The 26955-nt window shown below is 36.3% G+C and overlaps 1 protein-coding gene across 1 annotated transcript in view; it reads right to left on the reverse strand.

The window, feature by feature from the left end:
* Positions 1-4627: 4627 nt before the first annotated feature.
* The window catches only part of LOC115210982 (succinate--CoA ligase [GDP-forming] subunit beta, mitochondrial), a 74360-nt gene continuing 52032 nt past the window's right edge, over positions 4628-26955 (reverse strand). Inside the window, exons 5-11 of the mRNA XM_029779816.2 lie at positions 26526-26678; positions 24735-24824; positions 24210-24306; positions 21397-21558; positions 14191-14333; positions 11430-11550; positions 4628-5559 (exon numbers count right to left, since the gene is read on the reverse strand). Coding sequence (XP_029635676.1) covers positions 5447-5559; positions 11430-11550; positions 14191-14333; positions 21397-21558; positions 24210-24306; positions 24735-24824; positions 26526-26678 — 879 coding nt within the window. The 3' untranslated portion in view covers positions 4628-5446. The remainder of the gene's footprint in view (positions 5560-11429; positions 11551-14190; positions 14334-21396; positions 21559-24209; positions 24307-24734; positions 24825-26525; positions 26679-26955) is intronic.

The raw sequence follows: 26955 nt of genomic DNA on the forward strand, positions 1-26955 counted from the left end.
TGATATAGTCTGGAGTGCACAGAAAAATAACGGAACTGCTGAGACTAAAACGCCTTCGATCTGAGGTCAATTCAATCAGGATTGGCTTTGAACCACAAAACAACAAATTGAAAAGAGTTGTTAGTGCAAAGTTAATCATAAACAGGGCTGTGTTTGTAGCCAAGATGTATGACTCTCATTGGCTCACTTTACCAACAAATATGTAAATACGTCACTTTGACTGGTCCAGACAGCAGTCACATGATTCACTATGGGCTGAGTTTAACAATATATAAATACAAGAATCTGATTGGTCCAGACAGCAACCATAATTCTCATGATGCTGGTGTGTTTACATACCCATAACTTAACGGTTCGGCAAAAGAGGCCAATAGAATAAGCATGATAACAAGAGCACAAACCTCCAAGACAACACCAATGACATTTCAACAATTAGCCAGAGATGGTTTTTAAAATGAGAATATCTGAAATAAACTCAACTGCTCTCACAAATGAGAATACTAAAAATGAAACCGACCACTCTCAAAAACGAATTAAAAAAAAAAAAACAGAAAAATAATCCAGAATCCTTGTCCAGTACTGGATCAATCCCAAAATCTAATCAATTTGTGCCAGGCATGAGGCCAAACATCCCTGAAAGTTTCATCCAAATCCATCCAGTGCTTCTTGAGATCTTGTCCACGGACAAACAAACAAACAAACTAACATGACTGGAAACAATACTTCTGCCTTCGGTAAGGTGGAGGTAATAATGGTTTCAAATCTTGGCACAAGGTCAGCAATTTCAATCCCCGTGCTCAACTGGTACTGTCAATAATATACCTGTTTAAGAATAAATTTCTGCTCAACGAAAGTATAGAATTTGATTGCGATGCATTGAAGTTAATCGTGGCCAAAACTTCGAAATCGCTGTCAATAATATTATCAACCCCAAAAAGGATGAAAGGCAAAGTTGACCTTGGCAGCATTTGAACTCAGAACATAAAGACAGACAAAATCCTGCTACGTATTTTGTCCGGCATGCTAACAATTCTGCCAGCTTGCTGCCAATAATAACAACAATAATTTTTCTACTAAAGGCACAAGGTTGGAAATTTGGTGGGAGAACCCAGTCAATAGTATCAACTCCAGTGTATAGCTGGTACTTATTTTATTGACCCTGAAAGGATGAAAGGCAAACACAACCTTGGCGGAATTTGAACACAGAATGGAAAGACAGAAAATGCCATGAAGCATTTTGCTGGCATGGTAATGGTTCTGCCTTCTCAGCAATAAATATTAAAAGAACCGATTTCAAATTTTGGGACAAGGCCAGTAATTTTAAGGAAGTGGATAGGTCGATTACATCGACCCCAGCATTCAAATGGTACTTATTTTATCGACCCTGAAAGGATGAAAGGCGAAGTCTACCTTGATGAAATTTGAACTCAGAACATAAAGATAGACGCAACGCCACTAAGCATTTTCTCCCAGCTCACTACATCATCGTCGTTTAACGTCTGCTTTCCATGCTAGCATAGAATAATAATAATTTGTCACAAGGGCAACTGAAGAGGAAGGTGACATTACAAGGACAGGTAAGAGTTTGTGTGCAAAAAGAGAGGATGGTTACAACTGGAACACCTTTGATCATATGTCTGCTCAAACAGGAACAACCTAGGGCTAAACATCAACAGCAAGCACAAACAAACATGAAAGCAAAAGGCAAATATTTCTTTTTAAATAAATAAAACAAAAACCAGTGTTGTACAAAAATCATTTTTATTTCATCTGACAACAAAGTTCAAGAAATATACGTTTCCATAAAAAAAGTGACTTAATATAGAAATACACCTGATTGTTAAAATTCCTGAAAGAATCGAATATACAACAGTAAACCCTATTTCAGGAATCATTGTGTTTTGATGAGGTTGCATGCTGCTTTGATTATTTTGTAACCCCTTGATAAACTGTTTATCTCTCACATAATCATTTGATGCTAAATCATTTATCCCTTACATAATCAGTCGATGGCAGATCAATTAATCTATCTCATTCAATCATTTGGCAACAAAAATATATCAATATTATAAAAAAAGGGAACAAAAATCTAATCAAAGATCATTATTAAGACACTTTTTTTTTCTTTTAATTGTTGCTGCATCCATGTCAAATTCTAATTGATCATGAAATATGTTTATCCATAGTATATCACTAATGCTTCTCACTACAGAAATAAAAGATTTATATATATATATATAATAATTATTTGAGGGAATATTATTCCTAACTTATAGGGAAAAATTTAATTTAGAAATACTAAATCAAATTTCACAAAATGTAATATATTTAGAAAAATTAGAAAAAACCACCTTTTATCAATTCAAAATGAACAATTAAATTACACCATCTAGAAAATGACATATAATAGAAATATTAAAAATAAAATAACAATATACCGATTATTAAGTAAATTATATGTAATTTTCTAGATGGTGTAATTTGTTCATTTTGAATTGATAAAAGGTGGGTTTTTTCTAATTTATATATATATATATATATGTAACATATGGTATAATTATAAACAGGGCAAATTTTAGCCATTTCTCTGCAGATTGAAAAGAATAATGAACAACTTTAATCAGTTTTCAAGCCTTATTGGGTTCTCATCATAGGTGTCCACATCATTCTGACAGTCTCCAGAGAAACAAGCAGCCAAACTGTTTATATACTCAGCAAATGCAGTAGTTACTCTGTGAAGGAGTCCCTAATTTGCATATCAAATGTGTTTAACACTCTATAAATACCAACAACTTGTCAACGGGGATCTTAGTCCACACAGTATCAAGGTATGATATAATAAATATGTAACATATGGTATAATTATATAATTCTTAAACAAGAATATTATTGGCAGTGACTTTGAAATTTCAACCAGCTAAGCCATTATCAGACGGCGATGCATTGAAGTTAATTTTGACCAAAATTTTGAAATTACTGTCAACAATATTCCTGTTTAGGAATAAATTTGTACTCCACAAAAGTATAGAGTAACCCTTTAGGTTAGTGTAAAACTGCTTTTTTTATATAACTGAGCACAAAAAGAAACATTAACACTATATATAAATATAAATATACACACACAAAGAAAGTGAATGAAAAAGGTTTCAGTAGTGTATACACATTGCCATATATGAAAAGAAATCAATATTGTGTGTAGAGGAATATTTATTTCTGGGACTGGAAAGACCGATATATTCCAAAGACTGCCAGCTTCTGAAGAATCAAAAGATGAAACTGGCAGTCACTAAAATACATTGAGCTTTCATTTCCTTTATATACATATATATATATATATATATATAATATATATATATATATATATATATAAATTAGAAAAAAAAACACCTTTTATCAATTCAAAATGAAAAATTAAATTACACCATCTAGAAAATTACATATAATAGAAATATTAAATATAAGATAAAAAAATAATATACCGATGATTAAGTAATGTGCAAAATAATAAATAAAACATATATATTTGGTAGAATATGTTTTATTTATTATTTTGCACATTACTTAATCATCGGTATATTATTTTTTATCTTATATTTAATATTTCTATTTTATGTAACTTTCTAGATGGTGTAATTTAATTTTTCATTTTGAATTGATAAAAGGTGGGTTTTTCTAATTTATATATATATTATATTTTGTGAAATTTGATTTACTATTTCTAAATTGAATTTTTCCCTATAAGTTTTGAATAATATTCCCTCAATTTATATATATATAATTTAGAGGAAAACCTCTATTAAACAATTCAATAAAGAAAGATGTTATTCACACTATATAGAAAACATATACTATAAATAGTAAATAGTGTATGTATATATATATATATATATACGTATAAAACATCAACAATCTACAGTAATCCACAGTAATTAAGAGTTCAATCAATAATAGGTCGTTAAACTCCAACATGTAATAACATTGCAGTAACTCCAGATGGAAAAAGCTTGCATGCATGTGCATAATCGACTAAAATGATCCTTAAGAGCAATTTAAATTAATTTCAATTAATTTATATTAATCATGTATCTTAATTATGCAATTACAGTTTTATTGATGTTTATTTCAAATGAAACAGCACTGAGATTAATTAAATTGCGATCCATCTGTGAAATTTATGTCTTTCTAATTTAGATAGATAGACGGATAGACAGATAGATAGATAGATGGATGGATAGATAGATAGATAAATAGATAGATAGATAGATAGATAGATATGTATTATTGTAAATTTATGCCATATTTTATGTAGGTTCAATTTCTTATTTAACAGCTTGATTTTAGAGATGTGATATTTTTATTAAACATTTTACATGAAATATATTGCATAAAAAAAACAGAAAAGATAAAATAAAAACTTTAAGCATCCATTAAAGACATAAATGCTTCAATATATATATCCTTATTTGGCAATCAGTGGAATACACCCGCCCCTTCCTTACTTGACAAACAAACAAACATCCTCTCCCTTTACATTGTTTATCAAACCCCAAATTTGGCCAAGGTATTTAAAATGTAAACATCACAGCGTAAGTGCAAGAGAATAAAAGATTGCAAACATGGCTTATTGGTTTGTTTTTTTTTGGCAAAATAAGCTAATAAAAAAAATGCTTCGATAAAAATTGCATTTGTTTCAATAAAGTAGATAAAAAAAGAAATATTTCTTTCAAAAAGTAAATTCTATATTTTATACGGAATTTACACAGCAGTGGAAACAGGAAATATGCAATGTTTGTGCCATTTACAAAGAAATCTACCACATAAGTGATGAAAATTTCTTTTGTGAAAGGAAAATGAATCACAGACCTAAGTTTTCCTAGAACTTATCATCAAAAAACAGACCCCTCATCACCACCACCACCAGTCTCCACACCAGTTAACGACCCACAAGAATGGAAGCAACAAAATATGAAATAAAATATATCATTGTACTTGAAGACTTCTAACTAATGAAACATCAGTTAATAACGAGGTCTTTTTTTTTTTCTTTTTTTATTGTAAGGGAGCAGATATAGTTGACACCAATATATCGCTGATACCAAAAGGTTTGAATTAAAAACTTCCTGATGACAGGGCCTGAATACAAAGATACAAGATTAAAGACTAGGAGACATTTAATCCGGTTGTTTGCTGTGTCTGCCAATTTACATTTAGTCCCAAAATCTTTAGAAAAGAGTCAATAATGCAGCATGTGTGTGTGTGTGTGTGTGTTTCAATACGTAACATGTCAGCAGTAAAATTACTGTAGAGAGAGAGAGAGAGAGAGAGAGAGAGAGAGGAAGTGAGAGAAAATATATAATCAGGTGGAATGTTCATGGATTTTGAACGTTGCTGCAAAGGCAGCAACGAAAGAACAACTAAAGGTGACCCTTTCGTGACTAAATTCTTTTTATAAGGACAAAGACTTGACAGCCTTCTGGGCAGCATCGTCTAGGTTTTCGGCCGAAACAATAGGTAACTTGCTTTCCTTCAAAATTCTTTTAGCCTCAACTACATTGGTACCTAAAAAAGAAAAGAGGTAAAAAATAGAGAATTGATAATAATAATGATTGTAATACAGATGCAAACAATTATATTTAACATGGTCATGTGTGCTCGGACATGAAAAGGCATGCACAACAGAAATAGTCTTGAGAGAAAAACTCGCCTTGGCGATAAATATATATATATATATATAAACCTGAAGTTGTCTGTGTGTGTGTGTGTGTGGCAGGTTTAGTAGCCTTCAACTAACATTATCTCCTCCGAGACCCTGCGGCACAAGTTGACCAAAATTGAGAGTATGATAGAAGAAGGCTTGTTCTTCCTTCCGTAGAAGAAAAAATTCAAATCGGACCATGTTAAGACCAGAAATTATTTACATCAAAAAGGTGCTTTTTTTTTTTCTATGAAAATTCCTATTTTTTACGATTTTTTGACTGCTGTGTCGCCATTTTACGGGGTATTTCAACAAGAAAAATGTTCACTTAAAGAGAATAACAAGGTACATAATGCAAAATTTTTACTTTTCAAAAATTCCAATTCTAAAGGGTCGAAACAAACCCAAGCAACACCGGGCTATACTGCTAGTATATATATATATATATATATATATATATTATATATATATACAAGATAAGAAAATGGGTACTTCACTAGCAGTATATTGGATATATGTTATCCCATGGAGGGTTGCATTTACAACCCCTATCTCAATTTGTATATATATATATATATATATATTTATTTATTTCAATATGGAGCAAATAATTCATGAGAAAAATAATTTACAAAGATATCATTGACTCTGTTATTATCTAGTGTAACAATTTAAAAATGATAATAACAGAATCAATAATATAGGTGAATGCAGGCCCCAAAAAAGCATTAAATAGCGGAAGGATTAAAATTAATCAAAGGACATATTATGTATGTTTACTTACTGGAAATAACAGTCAAAACTCTTATTTAAATTGCCAAAATACATTGATAATAACTACAGAAATCAATTAGATTCATAAGGGTCAGTTTCCCAGTTTCCACAGTGTATAAATTCCCCACCTGGATGGGATGCCAGTCCATCGCAAGATTACTCACTTTTGCCAGCTGAGTAAACTGGAGCAGCATGAAATGAAGTGTCTTGCTCAAGAACACAATGCGTAATCTGCTCCAGGAATCAAAACTACAATCTTACAATCATGAGTCGAACACCCTAACCACCAATCCACACACCTCTACACACACACACACACACACACACATATATATATATATGTATCATCATCATCATCGTTTAATGTCTGCTTTCCATGCTAGCATGGTTTGGACGATTTGACTGAGGGCTGGCGAACCAGATGGCTGCACCAGGCTTCAATCTTGATCTAGCAGAGTTTCTACAGCTGGATGCCCTTCCTAATGCCAACCACTCCAAGAGTGTAGTGGGTTCTTTTACATGCCACCAGCACAGGGGCCAGTCAGGCGGTACTGGCAACGACCTTGCTCGAATCTTTTACACATGTCACCGGCACAGGTGCCAGTAAGGCGATGCTGGTAACGATCATGCTCGAATGGTGCTTTCCACGTGCCACGGAGGCCAGTTAGCTGCTCTGGCAACGATCACGCTCGGAGGGTGCCCTTAGCACCCTACTAGCACGGGGCTCAAGTGCCAGTAAGGTGATGCTGGTAACGATCACATTTGAATGGTGCCTTTTATGTGCCACTGGCACGGAAGCCGGTTAGCTGCTCTGTCATGAAAAATGTTCTTCAAAGTTGGCCCACAAAAGACATGAACTTAGAAATTCCACCCAGTATAATACTGTCTTTTCATCTCTGCAATTGTTGCAATCAGTACCAGTAATATGTTGGTATCTAATGAGATCTGTAAAAGTTTTTATAGCTCAACTAGAGGAGGAAGGGCAGTGTCCTGGTCTTTACAAGGTTTCAAAACATCAAATATAGTCCATCTAATGGGCTTTTCACACATAAAGCTGAGGTCACCACAAAACTATGAACTATTTGATTGCTAACCAACCTCATTAAGTACAGAATTATGTCTACATCCATTAACGATGATGCAACTGACTGCATCTCTTGCTTCCAAATATTGATCTAATATCTAATAAAAAAAAAATAGAAATCAATAATTTTTTTATGTAAGAAAGTGTCGTCAGTTGATGGTGGGATATTAATAATAGAATAACCGACCAATTTCTCTGACTTTTCCTGATGCTTTGAACACGTCAATAGCTTTGTTTAGCAGGAAATATTCAATACTCAAACCAAAATCAATCTTAACATTCCCCTTTTCCACCAGGAAAATACTTACTCACAGAACACATGGTCGTTTTATTTTATCCTCTACAGATAAAGAAAAACTTTAGTAACAAGAATACAAACATTTTTTTTTGTTTTTTTTCTACCAATTTGCTGCTTTCAGAAAGAGTTACAGAAGAATTGGTTTAAAAGAAAAATGAAAAGTGTAAAGAAATGTTGTTGAAGAAAGTTATAATAGATAATTGACTAAATTCAATGCAAGTCGTTTTTGTTTTTCTTTAAATGCTCTTAATAACAAAGAACTGAGGTAAGGAAAAAGAAAATAAAGAATAAAAAGTAAATCTAAATGTTAAAATATTATGGTGTAACTCTAGAAAAATGGTTGTTTAAAAATGGTAATTTGATTTATAAGCCAAGATACAAATTGGCAATTGATCGGTTCACCATAGAGAGTAAAAGATGATGGATTGAGTGCTAAATGTGGCTTGACTGTTCAAGAATGAGAGAAAGAGAGAGAGAAAGGGGGAGGGAAAGGGAGAGAGAAAGAGAGAGAGAAAGTAAGGCTGACAATTTATGCATGTGCCATATATTACAACCATTCTTCACTTCTGATATGACACATTTCACTGATTTTAACAAATGTTCTTCAATTAGCAAACCAAGATCTGTTGACAAGAACGTTAGAGGCTTTAAAATAGCTTCCATGTCAGAGAACAAATTACATGGAATTAATAACAGAACCGGATTGTAGGCAAACTGTCATGTTCTGAGATTTTTTTGGGGTGTTTTGCTTGAAAGTGAATTTATTGTTATTATGTTCCAAGTAGCTTGAACTAAATTTATTGTCATTATGTTTGAGCAGCTTTTAAAGTCAAGCGAGGTTTTCCGACAAAGCAAATAGATTTATACAGTTCAAGGGGGAGGTGGAGAAAGCGGAGGGGGTTCTCGTAACAAAATTTATCCTTCATCATCGTTTAATGTCTGTTTTTCCATGCTGACATGGGTCGGGTGGTTTGACAGGATCTGGTGAACCACAGGCTGTGTCATGTCCCAGTTTCAGCTTTAGCAGGGTTTCTATGGTCAGATGCCCATCCTAATGCCAACTACTTTACAGTGCATATTAGGGGCTTCTTTACAGGCCACTAGCACTTGTAAATAACTTGCAAGACAGGAATTCTTCTGAATATTTTTACTGACAAACTGCTAACAGAAATTTTGCATTTCTTTTCAATAATAAAAGAGGGGAAAAGGGAGGGAGCGGTCAAAATAAAAATTATTTAAGTATTGTTAAAAGCTATCATCAGATAGATCTTCATGAACAATGAGGGGAATCTTTAATAGAAGGGGTAGGTGTCTTGTGAAAGAAATAACTGATGGTTTGCAACAGAGAAAATATAGGGGGATTCAAAAGACTCCATACATAGGAAAACAATTTATTTTTTTATAAGAAACAGTTTATAAGATCCCTTAGATCCCCTGATCTGACCCCTCTTGATTTCTATCTTTGGGGGCATTTGAAAGGCATGGTGTATCACAGAAAGATAAAAAAACATAAATCATTTGAAGGAACGTATCACCAACTCATTTGCACACGTATCACCAGATGTGCAATTACAAGTTCACATTGGATAAATGTATTGCAATCATCAAACAATGGTAACCATATAGAGCCTCATGAAGGATATTTGTCACTTAAATGTGGCTAACCCTTAAGGGTTGATGCTACTGTAGCTTGTAGCCCCAGGAAGACGTCTCCTCCAGCTGGCTATTGACACACTTTCCGTGCCCTATCAGTATTTGCAAAGGCTGGAGATGGGAACGATGACTTCCCTTTGCAAATACTGATAGGGCACAGAAAGTGTGACAATAGCCAGCTGGAGGAGACGTCTTCCTGGAGCTACAAGCTACAGTAGCATCAACCTTTAAGGGTTAGCCACATTTAAGTGGCAAATACTTTACGATGTCGTACAGCTACTGTTTATACCTTGCTCAGAGATTTATTATTGTATATAGAGCCTGTTAAATAATTTTAAAAAATGTTCTTATAAACTGCTTCTTATAAAAAAAGATTAATTGTTCCTATGTCTGGTGACTTTTGAATCACCCTCTTCATCATTCAGATTACTCTGTCATCCTTAATAATATAATGTAATATAATGAAATTATTGAGTATAGTACCCAGGTGCACTACAACTTATCAAAGGTGCATGTACAGTAGATAGAATTATGTACAAAAGTCAGGAAAGTAAACAATATATGAGTCATGATATGCATGTGTGCATGCGTATGGAGGTGGGGATATCGGGTGCAGTGTTGGCGAATATCAGGAAGCATTGAAGTTTTAAAGGATGCTATGTCTCAGCAACTAACAACTGATGCAGGTAATTTGTTCTATGCTTCAGCAACTCTTAGCATGAAAAAATATTTCCTAAAGTCATGGGAGCTGTGATGTTTCCTGACTTTGTTTATTTATTCACATTGTTTTGAATTAATTATTCATTATCTTCTGACTGTTTATTTTTAGAATGACATTATACAGTAGGTGTGGAAAGCTAGATCTAGCTCGTTTGAGCATAAAAAAGGGGTAGAATATCTGGGTCGAATATGGCCAGTTTAAAGCTCAAGGGTTAAATTAAATAAATGGAAGGTAACAAAAGTATCCTAATCGAATAAAACAGAGTGCTGGTATCAACATCTAAACACCTATTTGATACTCTTGCACCTTTGTAAATCAACAAAGGTGCTAGCCACCCACTTGATACCCTAACACCCTTGTGTTTCAAACAGAAATTGTAATTCTCCAGAGAAAGCATGAGAATTGGGTGAAGAAGGGGAATAAATTCACTGAGTACCAAACAGAGGCTCACATCAGAAATGATGACACAAGGAAACAATGCAGGAGCTGAGTAAAGCATCTTTTATCTTTTACCTGTTTCAATCATTAGACTGCAGCCATGCTGGAGCACTGGCTTGCAGAAGAATTTTTAGTCAATGGATCAACCCTAATACTTTATTTTTTAGGCCTGGTACTTATTCTATCAGTCCCTTTTGCTGAACTGTTAAGTAACAGGGATGTAAACACACGAACACTGGTTGTCAAGTAGTGATGGGAGACAAATTCACACACACACACACACACACACACATATACAAAACAGGCTTCTTTCAGTTTCTGTCAACCAAATCCACTCACAAGGCTTTGGTCAATCCATGGCTATAGTGGAAGACACTTGCCCAAGGTTCAGTGGGACTGAACCTGGAAGCATGTGGTTGAAAGGCCAACATTTTACCACACAGCCACGACTATGCCTATAATTAGTACTGCAAATTTAAAAAACTTGACGAGACCATCTGTTTCTACTGTAAAGTTAGTATTAAAAGATCAGTTATAGCAGACATTGGATACAAAAAGTAAACTTGAGAGAAAGTAAAAGAGATGAAAGCTTTCACTGTCGAACCTTAACTTTTTGGCATTTGAACAGGCCATATTCAGCCAAAATATTTTTAAACATTGAATGGTTATTGGGGAGTGAAATAGTAATCAAAATGCGCCATAGATAAAAATAAAATAGTTGAGAACCACTGAATTAGAATGATGTTATACCAAAGGTATGGCTTACCTTCAAGTCGTACAACAAGAGGAAGGTCAAATTTCATACTCTTACAAGCATTAGTTATACCATTGGCAATGGTAGCACAGTTTACAATCCCTCCAAAGATGTTCACAAGAATTGCTTTCACCTGGTTAAGAGGAAATAAACATAAATGTAACACACCTGGAACACATTTGAAAGTCATGTGGAGAAACAGGTCTAAGTATAAACTTCAAACAAAGGATGTCAAATTCATGGAATGGACTGATTAGTTCTTTGGTAAATAAATAAATATCATTAAAACAGAGAATTTCATGCATGACTGTTATCATTTTGGTAAATGTCATACATGAAACTCAGCCTTTAAGCCAGGATAATAAAGTTATACAGAAAATTTCATTGGTTGAAAATGGCCTAATTAATGGACCAATCACAAGAGATGTGTTTTGAACAGATTTTTTTGGCAACAACATTATAGAAGAAAGGGAAAACTGAATATTGGCAGAAATTTGTTTCCCTGCAATAGTAATCTTTGCCAATCACTCCTGCACCTTTTAATATGAACATTTCACTTCAGACATTAATTTTGAAAATAGTGAAAATTTTAGTAAAATTCTTTCTCAAATACTAAGCTGGTGTTTAGAATACAAATTAATGAGACTTTGATAAAATTTCAGATCACTTTAATCCTCTTGCTACCATATTTCGATTGAAATACAATTCCTGTATTTCAATTCATTTTGAAAATATTGAAGACATTAGGAAAATAATTTTGTCATTATTAAGCTGATTAATTAACACAAAATTTTGATGGAAAGGTTTTAATTTAGATCAACCTTTTTAATACCAACCCAAATGAAATCACCTCTGGCTCTGTAGTACAAATGTCTTGTTTTCAAAAGTTCTGAATTAAAATCTTCCACCAAACCTTTGTCACAATTTATGTTCCTAACACTAGCTTAATGATAACTGAGTTATTTAATTAAATTCTTTGTTATATTTAAAATTGAAAATAGTACAGAGCATCTCAACAGAAATACGGTAACAAAAGGGTTAAAACAGGAAGCTTGTATCATAGAACTAGGATTGATATCAGACAGGGTGGTTTCAAAACGGTCTAAACAATTTGGCAATTATCATGAATTTGTAGTGTAGGAATTTCTTAATTATATTTCTTGTTCTGAATATTCTTTCATCCATTTCAATTCATGATTGGTTTTTTTTTGTATGAACTTTCATTTTATTCTAGTCTTCATTGTTGTCAACAGAAAATCCCACCAAATTCTACACCTTGTAGAATAATATTTTCAGGACCCACTTTTCTGTGGGTTACACAAATATACTATCAGGGGATTTCTTTTACAACTGGATACATTTCCTGTCACTAACCCTTACCTTATCTTTTTTCATTTATTCAATTTTACTTTATTTCACTTGTTGTCGCCAGTGCCGCTGGACTGCCTCCTGTGCATGTGGCACATAAAAAGCACCATTTGGGCGTGGCCGTTGCCAGTACCACCTGACTGGCCCTCGTGCCGGTGGCACGTAAAAGCACCCACTACACTCTCAGAGTGGTTCGCGTTAGGAAGGGCATCCAGCAGTAGAAACTCTGCCAGATCAGATTGGAGTCTGGTTCGCCAGACCTCAATCAAATCTTCCAACCCATGCTAGCATGGAAAGCAGACGTTAAATGATGATGATGAATTATTGACCATTCCTCCAACACAGTAACCTGATTCTTATGATTTCATTTTACTTGTTTTTCAGTAATTTTCAATACTTTATTCATACACCTTTCAATCTTCATCCATCCCCAAAATTTTTTGTATTATTCTACATTTTCTTTACCCCTTTGCTATTTTCCCCATTCCCCTAATTCAGCCCCCACCACCTCCCATTATAACTGTCATGTTATTTTTACTTTTCATTCATTACTTTTAATAGCTCATTATCTGCCATTCCAAATTATATTATTCAAACACCTGCTCCCTCTTCATTTTCTTTTTCATTTTTTCCTATTCTTTCCCTTTCTATTTTTTCTGTGCTTTTTACGCCTCTTCTACCTATTTATTCTTTGTCTTTTTCACCTTCTTTCTATTATTCTATTTCTTTTTCATTTTTTCCCCTCTTGCTTTCCTCCTTTTTCATCACTTATATTTTGTCCCCCACCTCGTCACAACCTATGACCAAAAAACTATACATAAATGTGCAAACCCCAATTTTCCAGTCATGACTTACCTAAGATCCTACGTACCAACAGATGAAACTGAGACTAGCAAGAGACTAACCCGACTGAATACACACACTGGTGGCACATAAAAAGCACCTTTCAAGCGTGGCCGATGCTAGTGCTACCTGACTAGCACTCATGCCGGTGGCATGTAAAAAGATCCATCTGAGTGTGATTGATGCAGTGCTGCTTGACTGGCTCCTGTGCTGGTGGCACGTAAAAACCACCCACTACTCCCTCAGAGTGGTTGGCATTAGGATGGGCATCCAGCTGAAGAAACCTTGTCAGATCTGACTGGAGCCTGGCGCAGTTTCCTGGCTTGCCAGTCCTCAGTCAAACCGTCCAACCCATGCCAGCATGGAAAGCGGACATGAAACGACAATGATGATGACACAATGGACTTGTTTCAATTTCTATCCACCAAATTCACTAACAAAGCTTTAATTGGCCCAGTTCTCTAAAAGTGTCACAGAGTGGGACTGAACCCAAAAGCCTGCAGTTTGAAAGCAGATGTGCCTGTGCCTACCATCTAAGTTTCAAAAGTATTGAAATACTTACTTGTGAATCTTCAGTTAACAGCTTAAATGCTTCAAAGACTTGCTTCTCTGTAACAGTACCACCACAATCCAGAAAATTTGCTGGTTCTCCACCATACAGCTTAATTATATCCATGGTTGCCATTGCCAACCCAGCACCATTTACTGAAACAGAGAGAGAGGAGGGGAAAAATGTTCATTCCATGCAAATTAGTAAAAACTGGAGGGCTGCTCACCATTTGATGGGTGACTTGGAAGAATGGGTATATTCTTTTAGTCTTTTGTTTTAGACATTTCACTGTGGCCATGCTGGGGCACCAAGAATTTTAATCCAAAAATCGACTCTGGTACTTATTCTATCGATGTCTTTTGCTGAACTGCTAAGTTATAGTGATGTGAATACACCAACACTGGTTGTCAAGCAGTGGTAAGGGTCAAACACAGACAGACACACACACACTGGGCTTCTTTCAATTTCTGTCTGCCAAATCCTTTCACAAGGCTTTGGTCAGCCTGAGGCTATAGTATAAGACACTTGCCCAAGGTGCCACACAGTGGGACTGAACCCCAAACCATGTGGTTGGGAAGAAAACTTTACCACACAGCCACGCATAATTTAGAGTTGTTGAGATGAAGAACTGTGAGATACAGAGTAAATGTTATGCTTTTGAAAAGCCAAAACAACACAAGTTATAAGAAATAAGACGAGTCAGCAGTTTTCACTTTTATCTTATAATATTTTGATATTTTAGGGTTAAAATCCCTTCTTCAGGATGTTAGCTTTTCCGTTCTGAGCATGTATATATGAGGACCTTGCTTTCAAAACTGGCATAAGTACATATTTGGTCAATTTAATGATATCCATTAAAACACAATCTGCAAGCTGCTGGTTTCATGCATGTGGAATTTTTTTCAGTCAAACTAGACGAGATACCATATAGTCTTAGCCTTCCAATCAAAATCAGATATATTCAGGATGTTGCTTTAAACAGTTACTCAAAAGTCATTCCGATGCATATATCCGGTTTTGAAAGAAAGCTCTTCATATATACACATTCTACAGAACAGAAAAGCTAGATTGACACACTAAATCTCTGATTTACTTTTCCTGAAGAGGGGGGTCTTAACCCAAAATATCAAAATATAAGACAAAAGAACAAACTATTGACTTAGCTTCTTTCTTATAACTCACATTGGTTTGGCTTTTCAAAAACATAAAAACAAAAACAACTTTTATCCAATTTCTTGGAGCTTATACGGAATATGATGAAATGGAAGTACTTTTCAGAGGAAAAATATTTATTGCCTTGAAATCAAATTTATTTCTTTATTGCCCACAAGGGGCTAAATAAAGAGTGGAAAAACAAGGACAGGCAAAGGGATTAAGTCGATTACATCAACCCCAGTATATAACTGGTACTTATTTAATTGACCCTCAAAGGATGAAAAGCAAAGTCGACCTCAGCAGAATTTGAACTCAGAATGTAATGGTAGACGAAATACAGCTAAGCATTCCACCCAGTGTGCTAACAATTCTGCCAGCTTCCCACCTTGAAATTAAATTAAATAAAACAAGTTTCTCACATAAGGTAAAATACTGGTTTCAAATTTAGGCACAAGGCCAGCAATTTGGGGGGTGGAGGGGTAAGTTAATTACATCAAACCCAATGCTCAACTGATGTTCATTTTATTGACCCTGAATGGATGAAAAGCAAAGTCAACCACAGCAGAATTTGAACACAGAACATAAAGACAAACACAATGCCATACAGACAGTAAGTGAGTCTTAGCCTTCCAATCAAAATTATATATATTCAGGTTGTTGTTTTAAACAATTACTCAAAAGTCAATCCAATGCATATATCTGGTTTTGAAAGTAAGCTCTTCATATATATACACACTCTACAGAACAGAAAAGCTAGATTGACACACCAAATCTCTGATTTGCTTTCCCTGAATAGGGGGTCTTAACCCAAAATAAGCATTTTGCTTACTACTGTAACAATTCTGCCAGTTCACCATCTTATATGTTAGGTGGAATATTGAACACTGTTGATAAAACGATTGAGTAAAATTTCTTCCATTGCTGGTTAAATGATGTGACAACCGATATTTGGCAAATGCAATATTTGATGTAGTCATTGTAAAACAACATCAACAACAACAGCCACATTTACAGAAAATACAAGAGTTGTCTGATGCAGTTTCTCAGCCTTAAATGATATTATCTTTACTCTTTTGCTGGTTTCAGTCATTTGACTGTGGCCATGCTGGAGCACCGCCTTTAGTCGAGCAAATCGAAACCCAGGACTTATTCTTTGTAAGCCTAGTACTTATTCTATTGGTCTCTTTTGCCAAACCGCTAAGTTACGGGGACACAAACACACCAGCATCGATTGTCAAGCGATGTTGGGGGAACAAACACAGACACACAAACATATACACACACACACATATATATATATATATATATATATTATATATATATATATATATACATATATATATATATATACATATATATATATATATATACATATATATATATATATACATATATATACATATATATACATATATATACATATATATATAATATATATATATATATATATATACATATATACAACAGGCTTCTTTCAGTTTCCATCTACGAAATCCACCCACAAGACTTTGGTCAGCCTGAGGCTATAAAGAACAACAAGAACAGTCAGTCACCAATATTTTCAAGAAGCTTCACATTTGAAGAAACAAAGCCAGACTCGTTGCTTGTTGTGATTTCCAGAATTTGGTTCAGAAGCTATTTTATCTGCCGGTTCTTGACATTTAATTGAAGTGCCATAAATAGATTCCACCGGATCGAACAGTCTAGAAATATATGCATAGGTGTAGGTATGGGTGTGTGGTCAAGAAGATCTCTTTGCAAACATGTGGTTTGGGTTTCAATCCCACTGAACAGCACCTTGGACAAGCGTCTTCTGCATGAGCCCTGGCTAACCAATACCTTGTGAATGAATTTGGCTGAAGGAAACTATGGAGAAGCCCATCATGCATGCATATATATGATGGCGTCACTAAAAGCATCTATGCTGGTGTCACACGAAAAAACACCCAGTACACACTGTAAAGTAGTTAGCAGTAGGAAAGGCATCCAGCTGTAAAAACCATGCCAAAACAGACAATTGAAGCCTGGTACAGGTCTTCATCTGGCCAGTTCCTGTCAAATTGTCCAACCCATACCCGCATTGAGAACAGACATTAACCCTTTTGTTACCATATTTCTGTGGAGATGCTCTGTGTTTCTTTCAATTAATTTGAAATATAACAAAGAATTTAGTAAAGTAACTTAATTATCAAAAGCCGTTAAATTCACTTCAACATTTAAATTTAATTTGCCAAAATATTTCCATCGCTTTGAAACCGTGACTTGTTCACTGACAAAATTCCATGCAGCACAGAATTTTGTTGGTGAACAGGTCATGGTCTCAAAGCAACAAAAATATTTTGGCAAATTAAATTTAGATGTTGAAGTGAATCTAATGGTTTTTGTGTGTTTCTTAAATGGCTTAAACACCTTCCATACTGCAATTGTTTACGTTCCAGCACACAATCTCAGATCAAGTCACTTGCTATGCAAGTACATCTCCGTAACTTAATTATCATTAAGCTAGTCTTAGAAACATAAATTGTGACTAAGGTTTGGTGCAAGATTTTAATTCAAAACATATGAAAACAAGACATTTGTACTACAAGAGCCAGAGCCGGTTTCAGTCAGGTTGGTATCGAAAGGGTTAAACAATGATGATATGAATATGTACATTTGGGCTCCTTTTTAATCGTGGAATTCAAAGATGATAAAGCTATAAATTGTATGTAAATACTGGGTTCACTCAGCTGTAGAAATGAGTTGCAACGTCACTGGTGCCAAGCTGTATCGACCTTTGTCTTTCCCTTGGATAACACTGGTGGCGTGGAGAGGGGAGGCTGGTTTGCATGGGCGACTGCTGGTCTTCCATAAACAACCTTGCCCGGACTTGTGTCTAGGAGGGTAACTTTCTAGGTGCAATCCCATGGTCATTCATGACCGAAGGGGGTCTTTATCCCTTTACTGGGTTACAAAAACCTTGGATAGAAAAAGTTGAAGGCTGCTTTGTGAGACACAATCCCACATCTTCTGTAAATATAACAGATATTCTAGCATGGGCAACCTTCAATTTCCTTTAATCTGATATCCTACATGTCATGTTACTACTTATAGCTTTGTCTACTTCAAGTTCCACCAACAAAAATGAATTATTTAATGCCTCTTGAAGTTTCTAAATTCTTACGTGTGCGTGTGTGTGTTTGCCCCACTCTGCTTGACAACCAATCTTGGTTTGTTTACATCCATGTAACTTAATGGTTTGCAGAAAAGAAAAAAAAATATGACTGACAAGATAAGTATCAGACGTTAAAAAAAAATAAGTACAGGGGTGGATTTGTTCAACTAAATCCTATAGAGTGGTGCTCCAGTATGGCCACAGTCTAATGACTGAATCAAATAAAATGTAAAAAAGAGCTGATAACTTGCCATATGAACACACTCAAAGTTGTGACGGCAAGTCACAAAATATTTCTCGGATTTGGCACATAAAAAACACCATTTGAGCGTGGCCATTGCCAGTACCACCTGATTGGCCTTCGTGCCGGTGGCACATAAAAGCACCCACTACACTCATAGAGTGGTTGGCATTAGGAAGGGCTGTAGAAATTCTGCCAGATCAGATTGGTGCAACCATCTGGTTTGCCAGTCCTCAGTCAAATCGTTCAACCCATGCCAGCATGGAAAGCGGACATTAAACAATGAGGATGATGACATTGAAAGTTCCAGATCTGTTAAACCACAGACAAGTTCCTCTTTCTTGTTCATTAGCATGTACTGTATAACATAAATTTAGTTATTTACTTCAGATATAATGGAAACTGGCAGATCTGTTTATGAGCAAACACCCAATGCACAAATGCTGTAGACCAAACCTTTGCTGGAATCATTTGAAATGCAGAAATCGGTTGATAATTAAACATGTACAGAAATATGTCTAGAAAACAGGAGAGATAATATAATTAGCAAGACTTCATTATTACGATGTCTGTTACAATGCTATTAATTAACCGGCCTAATATGGTTACAATGAGCCTAGATTCCTGATATACTCTATACAGATGATCAAAAATTCTTGATGAGAGAGAAAGAGAGAATCAGTTTTATTGGGGTTTTTTTTTTTTTATTTCTCTCTGTCCTGTTCGACACAAAGGAAGTCAAACCGCAGCGATCGATCTGGGAGAAGAAGAGCCATGATTGGCATTCTGTATATCTTTTATCCTTTTATTTGTTCAGTTATTAGACTACGGCCATGCTGGAGCACCACCTTGAAGAATTTTTAGTCGAATGAATAAACTCTGGTATTTACTCTTTTACTGGTTTCAGTCATTTGACTGTGGCCATGCTGGAGCACCGCCTTTAGTCGAGCAAATCAACCCCAGGACTTATTCTTTGTAAGCCTAGTACTTATTCTATCGGTCTCTTTTGCCGAACCGGTTGTCAATCGATGTTGAGGGGACAAACACAGACACACAAACATATACACACATACATACATATATATATATATATACACATATATACATACATATATACGACGGGCTTCTTTCAGTTTCCGTCTACCAAATCCACTCACAAGGCTTTGGTCGGCCCGAGTCTACAGTTGAAGACACTTGCCCAAGGAGCCACGCAGTGGGACAGAACCCGGAACCATGTGGTTGGTAAGCAAGTTACTTACCACACAGCTACTCCTTTACTTTTTTTTTCTAAGTTTGGCAACTTATTCTGTCAGTCTCTTTTGCCAAACCATTAAGTTACAAGGATGTAAACACACCAACACTAGTCATCAGGTGATGGTGGGAGACAAGCACAGACACACAGACAGACACAAATACATACATACATCTATATATATATATATAAATTGGCTTCTTTCAGTTTCCATCTACCAAATCCAGTGACAAGCACTTCAAGATATAAAGTGGTTTGGAATGAATGGAGTAGGGGTTCCAGGAGTGAGTGGATGAAGAAGGGGCTGTCTTGTAATGTAGGGACAGCAGAATAGAAATGATGATTCAGTAAACAAGGAGACAAAATAGTGATGACATGCTGTTGGGTGGGTTGTAGGAATGGATGGGCAAACACTACAGTTAAGGAGGGAGGTGGCAATACCATTAAGCTTAACCATTTTGTTACCATATTCCTGCTAAAATACTACCTTTGTTTTAATTAATTTTGAAAATAAAGAAGAATTTAGTAAAATAACTATGTCATTATTAAGTTGGTGCTTGGAAAATAAATAAGCATTTTTTTTTTTTTTTGCCTCTGGACTCCCTTTCTTTCCTGTTTTATTCTAATGGACCCTCATACCCATTCAATGTATATAAAAAAAAAGTTTAAATATTTTGTGTGTTGTGGAAATATAACCATCATAGTATTTTTTAACAACAAAAACACCATTTGAGTGTGGCCGTTGCCAGTACCGCCTGACTGGTCCTCGTGTCGGTGGCACATAAAAGCACCCACTACACTCTCGGAGTAGTTGGCATTAGGAAGGGCATCCAGCTGTAGAAACTCTGCCAGATCAGTTTGGAGTCTGGTGCAGCCATCTGGTTCGCCAGCCCTCAGTCAAATCGTCCAACCCATGCCAGCATGGAAAGCGGACGTTAAACGATGATGATGATGATGATGATGAAAGAGGAAGTTTGTATTATTTAAAAATGATAGGGGTAGGGCTCCGAAAGGGGTTTCAGGGAGTAGCATCCCTGCCTTCCTGAGCTAGTTTTCCACCACATTTCTTAAAAATCATGGTAGAGGCCTTGGTCTTGGGACCACTCATGTCTAGAAACTGAGGTTGGGGGTAAGCAAGGGCATGCCCCTCGTAGAAAATCCAACTACAAAACAGCCTTGAGATAGCAAAGGAGAACGGGCACCAACCAGCCCAAAGGTTTGGGTGGGCTGCACTTGCCTACCTCAGTTGCTATGGCATTGAGGTAGATCCAGCCACCCCCGTTAATGGGGACAAAACCAGGATTTAAAACTCTAAATGATGATGATGAACTAGGGATGGTTTTGAGCAGGTTTGTATCAAAAGGATCAAAGGATAAATTAAGGAAGACGACAGGAACAGAGGAAACTATCTCTTACCAAGACAGGCAATGTTGCCATCCATGCCGATATAGTTTAAGTTAAATTTAGCAGCTTCGACCTCTCTCGGATCTTGTTCAGTTGTGTCTTCCATAGCAAATATGGACTTCTGGCGGAATACAGCATTATCATCGAAACTGATCTTAGCATCAAAACAAACAACTGCAACAAGACGAAAAATAAAATTTCTTTTTTTTTAAAACATTCATTCAAAATTTGAAACAAAAAATTAAAATTTAATTAGGCATAGCTGTGTAATTAAGAAGTTCACTTTGCAACACCGTGAGCAATCCTCCTCCTCATCATTTTAACATCCACTTTTCCATGCTTGCATGGATCAGGCAAAACTTGTCAAGGCACACTTTTCTACAGCCAGATGCTCTTCCTGTCACCAATCCCCCAGTCCTTTGAACTATGTGTAGCTCAATGGTCAGACATGCTTTTATGGAAGATAGCAAACAAATCATACGATTGGAGTAAAGATTTTTGCTAACATAACATGGCAGTCCTGGTTTAGGATGAATGTTGCTGTAATTTAGCCCCAGGAGACATTGTCTCCGGCTGGCTATACGACACGATCTGTGTCCTTATATTTTCAAACAAGGGAATCTAGCACCCCAACTCAGCTCAAAACAATATCTGTGTATCACAATTTCCAGGTTATTTCCTTTCATCAGCACAGAATAATAGTTCAGCTAGAGGTAGCACTGCCAAATTCTCATTAGAAATATATAGTTTTCAAAGTGACAACTAGTCACTGATCTATAAATTAGAAAATTACTATTTTTTAATCTCACAACGTGAGAAATTCATCCTAAACCAAGGCTGCCATGTTATGTTGGTAAATGATCTTTACTCCAAAGTAATGTTGCTGAATATCTCTCGTTGTGAGATTTAAAAATAGTAATTTTTTTTAAATCATACCATTTCAATGAATGGCGACTATTTTCAGTCTCCTCCTCCAGTCAATTTTCCCCTTCCACACATCACTACTATATGTCTGCTAAAAAATATATTTACCAGAAGGCCACCAAAGCCAACAAAGGGCCACTGTATAATCAGTTGATCTGCTAAAAATAACAACCTAATTTTCCTTAACTCATCTTCTCTGCTCTTGAAAGAAGAAGTGAGAGATAGAATGGATAATCATCATCATCATCATCATCGTTTAACGTCCGTTCTCCATGCTAGCATGGGTTGGACGGTTCGACCAGGGATCTGGGAAGCCAGAAGGCTGCACCAGGCTCCGGTCTTATCTGGCAAAGTTTCTACAGCTGGATGCCCTTCCTAACGCCAACCACTCCGTGAGTGTAGTGGGTGCTTTTTACGTGCCACCTGCACTGGTGCCAGGCGAGGCTGGCATCGGCCATGGTCGGATTGGTGCATTTTACATGCTACCTGCACGGAAGCCAGTCGAGGCGGCACTGGCTTCAGCCACGATTCGGATGGTGCTTTTTACGTGCCACTGACACTTAACATGTTGGCTGCCACACGTCCTTGCTGGTGGGTCGTGGTGGTATGTTAGTGAGTCCTGCATGACCCACCAGTGGGTTGTTTATTAATTTCTTTCCTTTGGGCTTTCTGAGAGCTGGAATGCTCCAATTGCTTTCACTTGTGCTTTTGCGACATGAAGAGAACAATTTGTTATAGATTTTTTCATATTTTTTTTTCATTTTTCTTCTGATTTCACCATATAATGAGGTAAAATAAAAGATTGAGTATTGAAAAAACTTTATTTACCATTGAAACAAAAATAGCTTTTTTTGAAAAAAAAAAATGGTAGATTTTCCAATAGAAACAGGAGGGAATGAAAAATATTTTACTTGCCATGGAAACCAAAATAATTGTTTTTGAAAAGATTTCAAGATCTTCTAATAGAAAATACCCAAATTTTTAATTGACCTCAGGTAGGTTGTGTAGCATATAGAATGTGATATGAACTAGGGTACTCACGACCCTCTGGTGGAATGTGGGTATCTAACACTACCTATGTGATCCTTGCCTCACATATGGTATAATGTAAAAATATTATGCCGTTCATGTCAAAATCAATTAAGATATTGTGTTGGGACCCTGATATAAAACGTAAAATGAGGCTCAGGGGCCAACGTGTTAATATACTAAAAAGACAATTTAGAAAGTCTTTGATTATATGTCTGTTCTTGTGGAGGCAACATGGCTTGGTGCTAGGATTTTGGACTCATGAATGTAAGGTTGTGGTTTTGATTCCTGGATAGGGCAATGCATTGTGTTCTTGAGCAAAACACTTCATTTTACATTGTTCCAGTTCACTCAGTCGTAAGTAGGTCCTAGCAAAAACTGGGAAATTAACCCTGCAATAGACTAGCATCCTATTCAGGGGGAGTGTTGTAATTATAAGACTATGGTTTCAATTCCTAGACTGGACAACATATTTACATTGTTCCAGTCCACTCAGTCGTAAAACTGGGAAATTAACTCTGCGATGGACTAGCATCCTATTCAGTGGGGGGGGGGGTGTAATCACAAGATTGTGGTTGCAATTCCTAGATTAGGTGACGCATTGTGTTCTGGAGTCCACTCAGCTGGCAAAAATGAGTCATCCTGCAATCGAGCAGCATCCCGTCCAGGGGCTAAACATATAATATACGCCACAGAAACTGGGAAACTGACCCTTATTAGTCCATAGGGTTCAAGAACAATGTTTTATCTACTATATTCTTACCTTTCAAAGCTGATTTAGGGCAAACAATCAACAATAAATAACAAGGCAACCACAGGTTATTTAGACTTTAAATTGCCCAGCCCTGCCCAGGCCAGCCATCTTGACTTACCTTTGCCGTCATGAGTTTCCCCAAAAGGGTTCACCTCTACTTGGGTTGCATCGACATTTTGAAACAGGTTGTACAAACAGCAGATTTGATTGGCAGCCTGCAATGAGGAACATTCTTAGCTAAATGACCAAAACATAACATTTTGGGGATGGCAATGGTGGTGGTGATGATGATGATGATGATGATGGTGGTGGTGATGATGTTGATGATAGTGGTGGTGATGATGACGATGGTGATGATGTGGATGGTTGGTGATGATGATGATAATGAAGGATGGTTAGTGATGATGATGGCTATGGTGATGGTGATGGTGATGGTGATGATGATAGTGATGATGATGATGATGGTGGTGGTGATGATGATGATGATGATGGTGGTGGTGATGATGATGATGATGGTGGTGGTGATGATGATAGTGATGATGATGATGATGAGGATGGTGAGGATGGTTACAGTGATGATGATGATTACAAAGGTGATGGCGATGGTGATGATGTTATAAAGAGTATCAGTATAATTGCTCACTTCTTCATGCAAATTACTTTTGAAGCCAAGGTTGGAAGCCATCTTGAGAGCCTGTTCCTTAGAAATCCCAGTAAAGATATCGATTGGTTCCTGAAAAATATGACAAAACAGACATCCCTTACTTATTGATACGAAATATAATTTACAGACATTACACAAGACACAGGACTTCAAATATGGCCTAGGGACATAGCCTATTATATTGACCCCACTCTGTGACCCCAGGAGGATGAAAGATGAGCTTGGCCTCAGTGATATTTGAACTTAGCATGTCAACAGCCAGGACAAATATTGCAATGTATTTTGTCAAAACGGTGAGCTGGCAGAAACGCTAGCACACCGGGCAAAATGCTTAGCGGTATTTCGTCTGTCGTTACGTTCTGAGTTCAAATTCCGCTGAGGTCAACTTTGCCTTTCATTCTTTCAGGGTTGATAAATTAAGTACCAGTTATGTACTGGGGTCGATCTAATCAACTGGCTTCTCCCCCAAAAATTTCAGGCCTTCTGCCTATAGTAGAAAAGAATGTATTTTGTCCAGTGTTCTTAATGATATGACCAGGTTCCAGTCTCAATCCAACAGTGTGGAATTCTTGGGGTAAGTGTCTTTTACGATTGCCTTGGATCAACTTTAGCTTTGCGAATGAAATTGAGCAGACAAAAGAAAGAAAGAGGCACTGAACACATTTAGTAGGAGTTACATACAGGGTGGCCCCAAAAAAGTAGGTTTCCAGTTATCACGTAGGCACTTTAATTTGCTTTTAAAACATTTTATTACATTTAAATTTCTATCTTACAAACTGATAAGGGAGCTTGACAAAATGAACTAAATTAGCATAGAATAATGGTTTATGCTGTTTTTTCTTTTACTTGTTTCAGTCATTTGACAACGGCCATACTGGAGCATCACCTTTAGTCGAACAAATCGACACTAAGACTTATTCTTTGTAAGCCTAGTACTTATTCTATCGGTCTCTTTTGCCAAACTGCCAAGTTACAGAGGAATGTAAATACACCAACATTGGTTGTCATGCGATGATGAGGAGACAAACACGGACACACGAACATACACACAAATACGATGGGCTTCTTTCAGTTTCCGCCTACTAAATCCACTCACAAGGCTTTGGTTGGCCCGAGGCTATAGTCGAAGATGCTTGCCCAAGGTTCCACGCGGTAGAACAGAAACTGAAAGAAGCCTGAAAGAACATGCATATATATATGTGTGTGTGTGTTTGTCCCTCCATCATCGCTTGACAACCAATGATGGTGTGTTTACGTACTCATAACTTAGCGGTTCAGCACAAAACACCAATAGAATAAGTATAAGGCTTACAAAGAATAAGTCCTGGGGTTGATTTGTTTGACTAAAGATGGTGCTCCTGCATGGCTAGTCAAATGACTGAAACAAGTAAAAGAATAAAAGATATATATATATGCATGTGTGTGTGTAATAAATGTCTGTATATATCTCCACATGACATCATATGATAGTTGTAAATGAGTGTCAATGTCATACAGGTGGTTTCATTGATTTCTAGTCTTCTATGAGAAACATGTCCAGCCATGGAGAAATGTTACCTTCCTTGGAAATAGCTGAGGGTTGGCAACAAGAAGGGCATCCAGCTGCAGAAATTTGCCTCAATAAATTCTATCTGTGAAATTATGGAAAAGTGGATACCAAAACAATGGTGATGATGGTGGTTGTAGTGGTGGAGACAAGCTGAAGATGTATGAGTTCGACACAACAAAATACAAAAGAAACCAATGAAAACAAAAAAAAAATTAAATTACCGTAAAAATGGCTTCGGGTGATTTGGCAGCAACCTCTTCAATGTCCATGCCACCACAGGGGCTACCGACTATCACAGGTCCTCCGTATTTTCTGTCCATCAGGATTGCTAGGTAGGCCTCACGAGAAATATCCAAAGCTTCAGCAATCATCACCTGCAACAAGAAAAAGGAGGCACCATTGTATCTTTTACCTTTTACTTGTTTCACTCATTACAATGTGGCCATGCTGGGGCACAGCCTTCAACAATTTTTAATCAACTGAATCAATGGCAGTACATTTTAAAAAAAAAGCCCGGTACTTATTCTATTGGTCTCTTTTGTCAAACTGCTAAGTAGAAGAAAAAAACGGAAAGAAACCCATTATAAGTGTGTGTGTGTATATATAAGAGCTGAGTGATATAAGAGGCAGAAGGAAATTTAACATTTCTGT

This window comes from Octopus sinensis, linkage group LG4, assembly GCF_006345805.1.
Source record: "Octopus sinensis linkage group LG4, ASM634580v1, whole genome shotgun sequence".
In the NCBI taxonomy this organism is placed as follows: domain Eukaryota; kingdom Metazoa; phylum Mollusca; class Cephalopoda; order Octopoda; family Octopodidae; genus Octopus; species Octopus sinensis.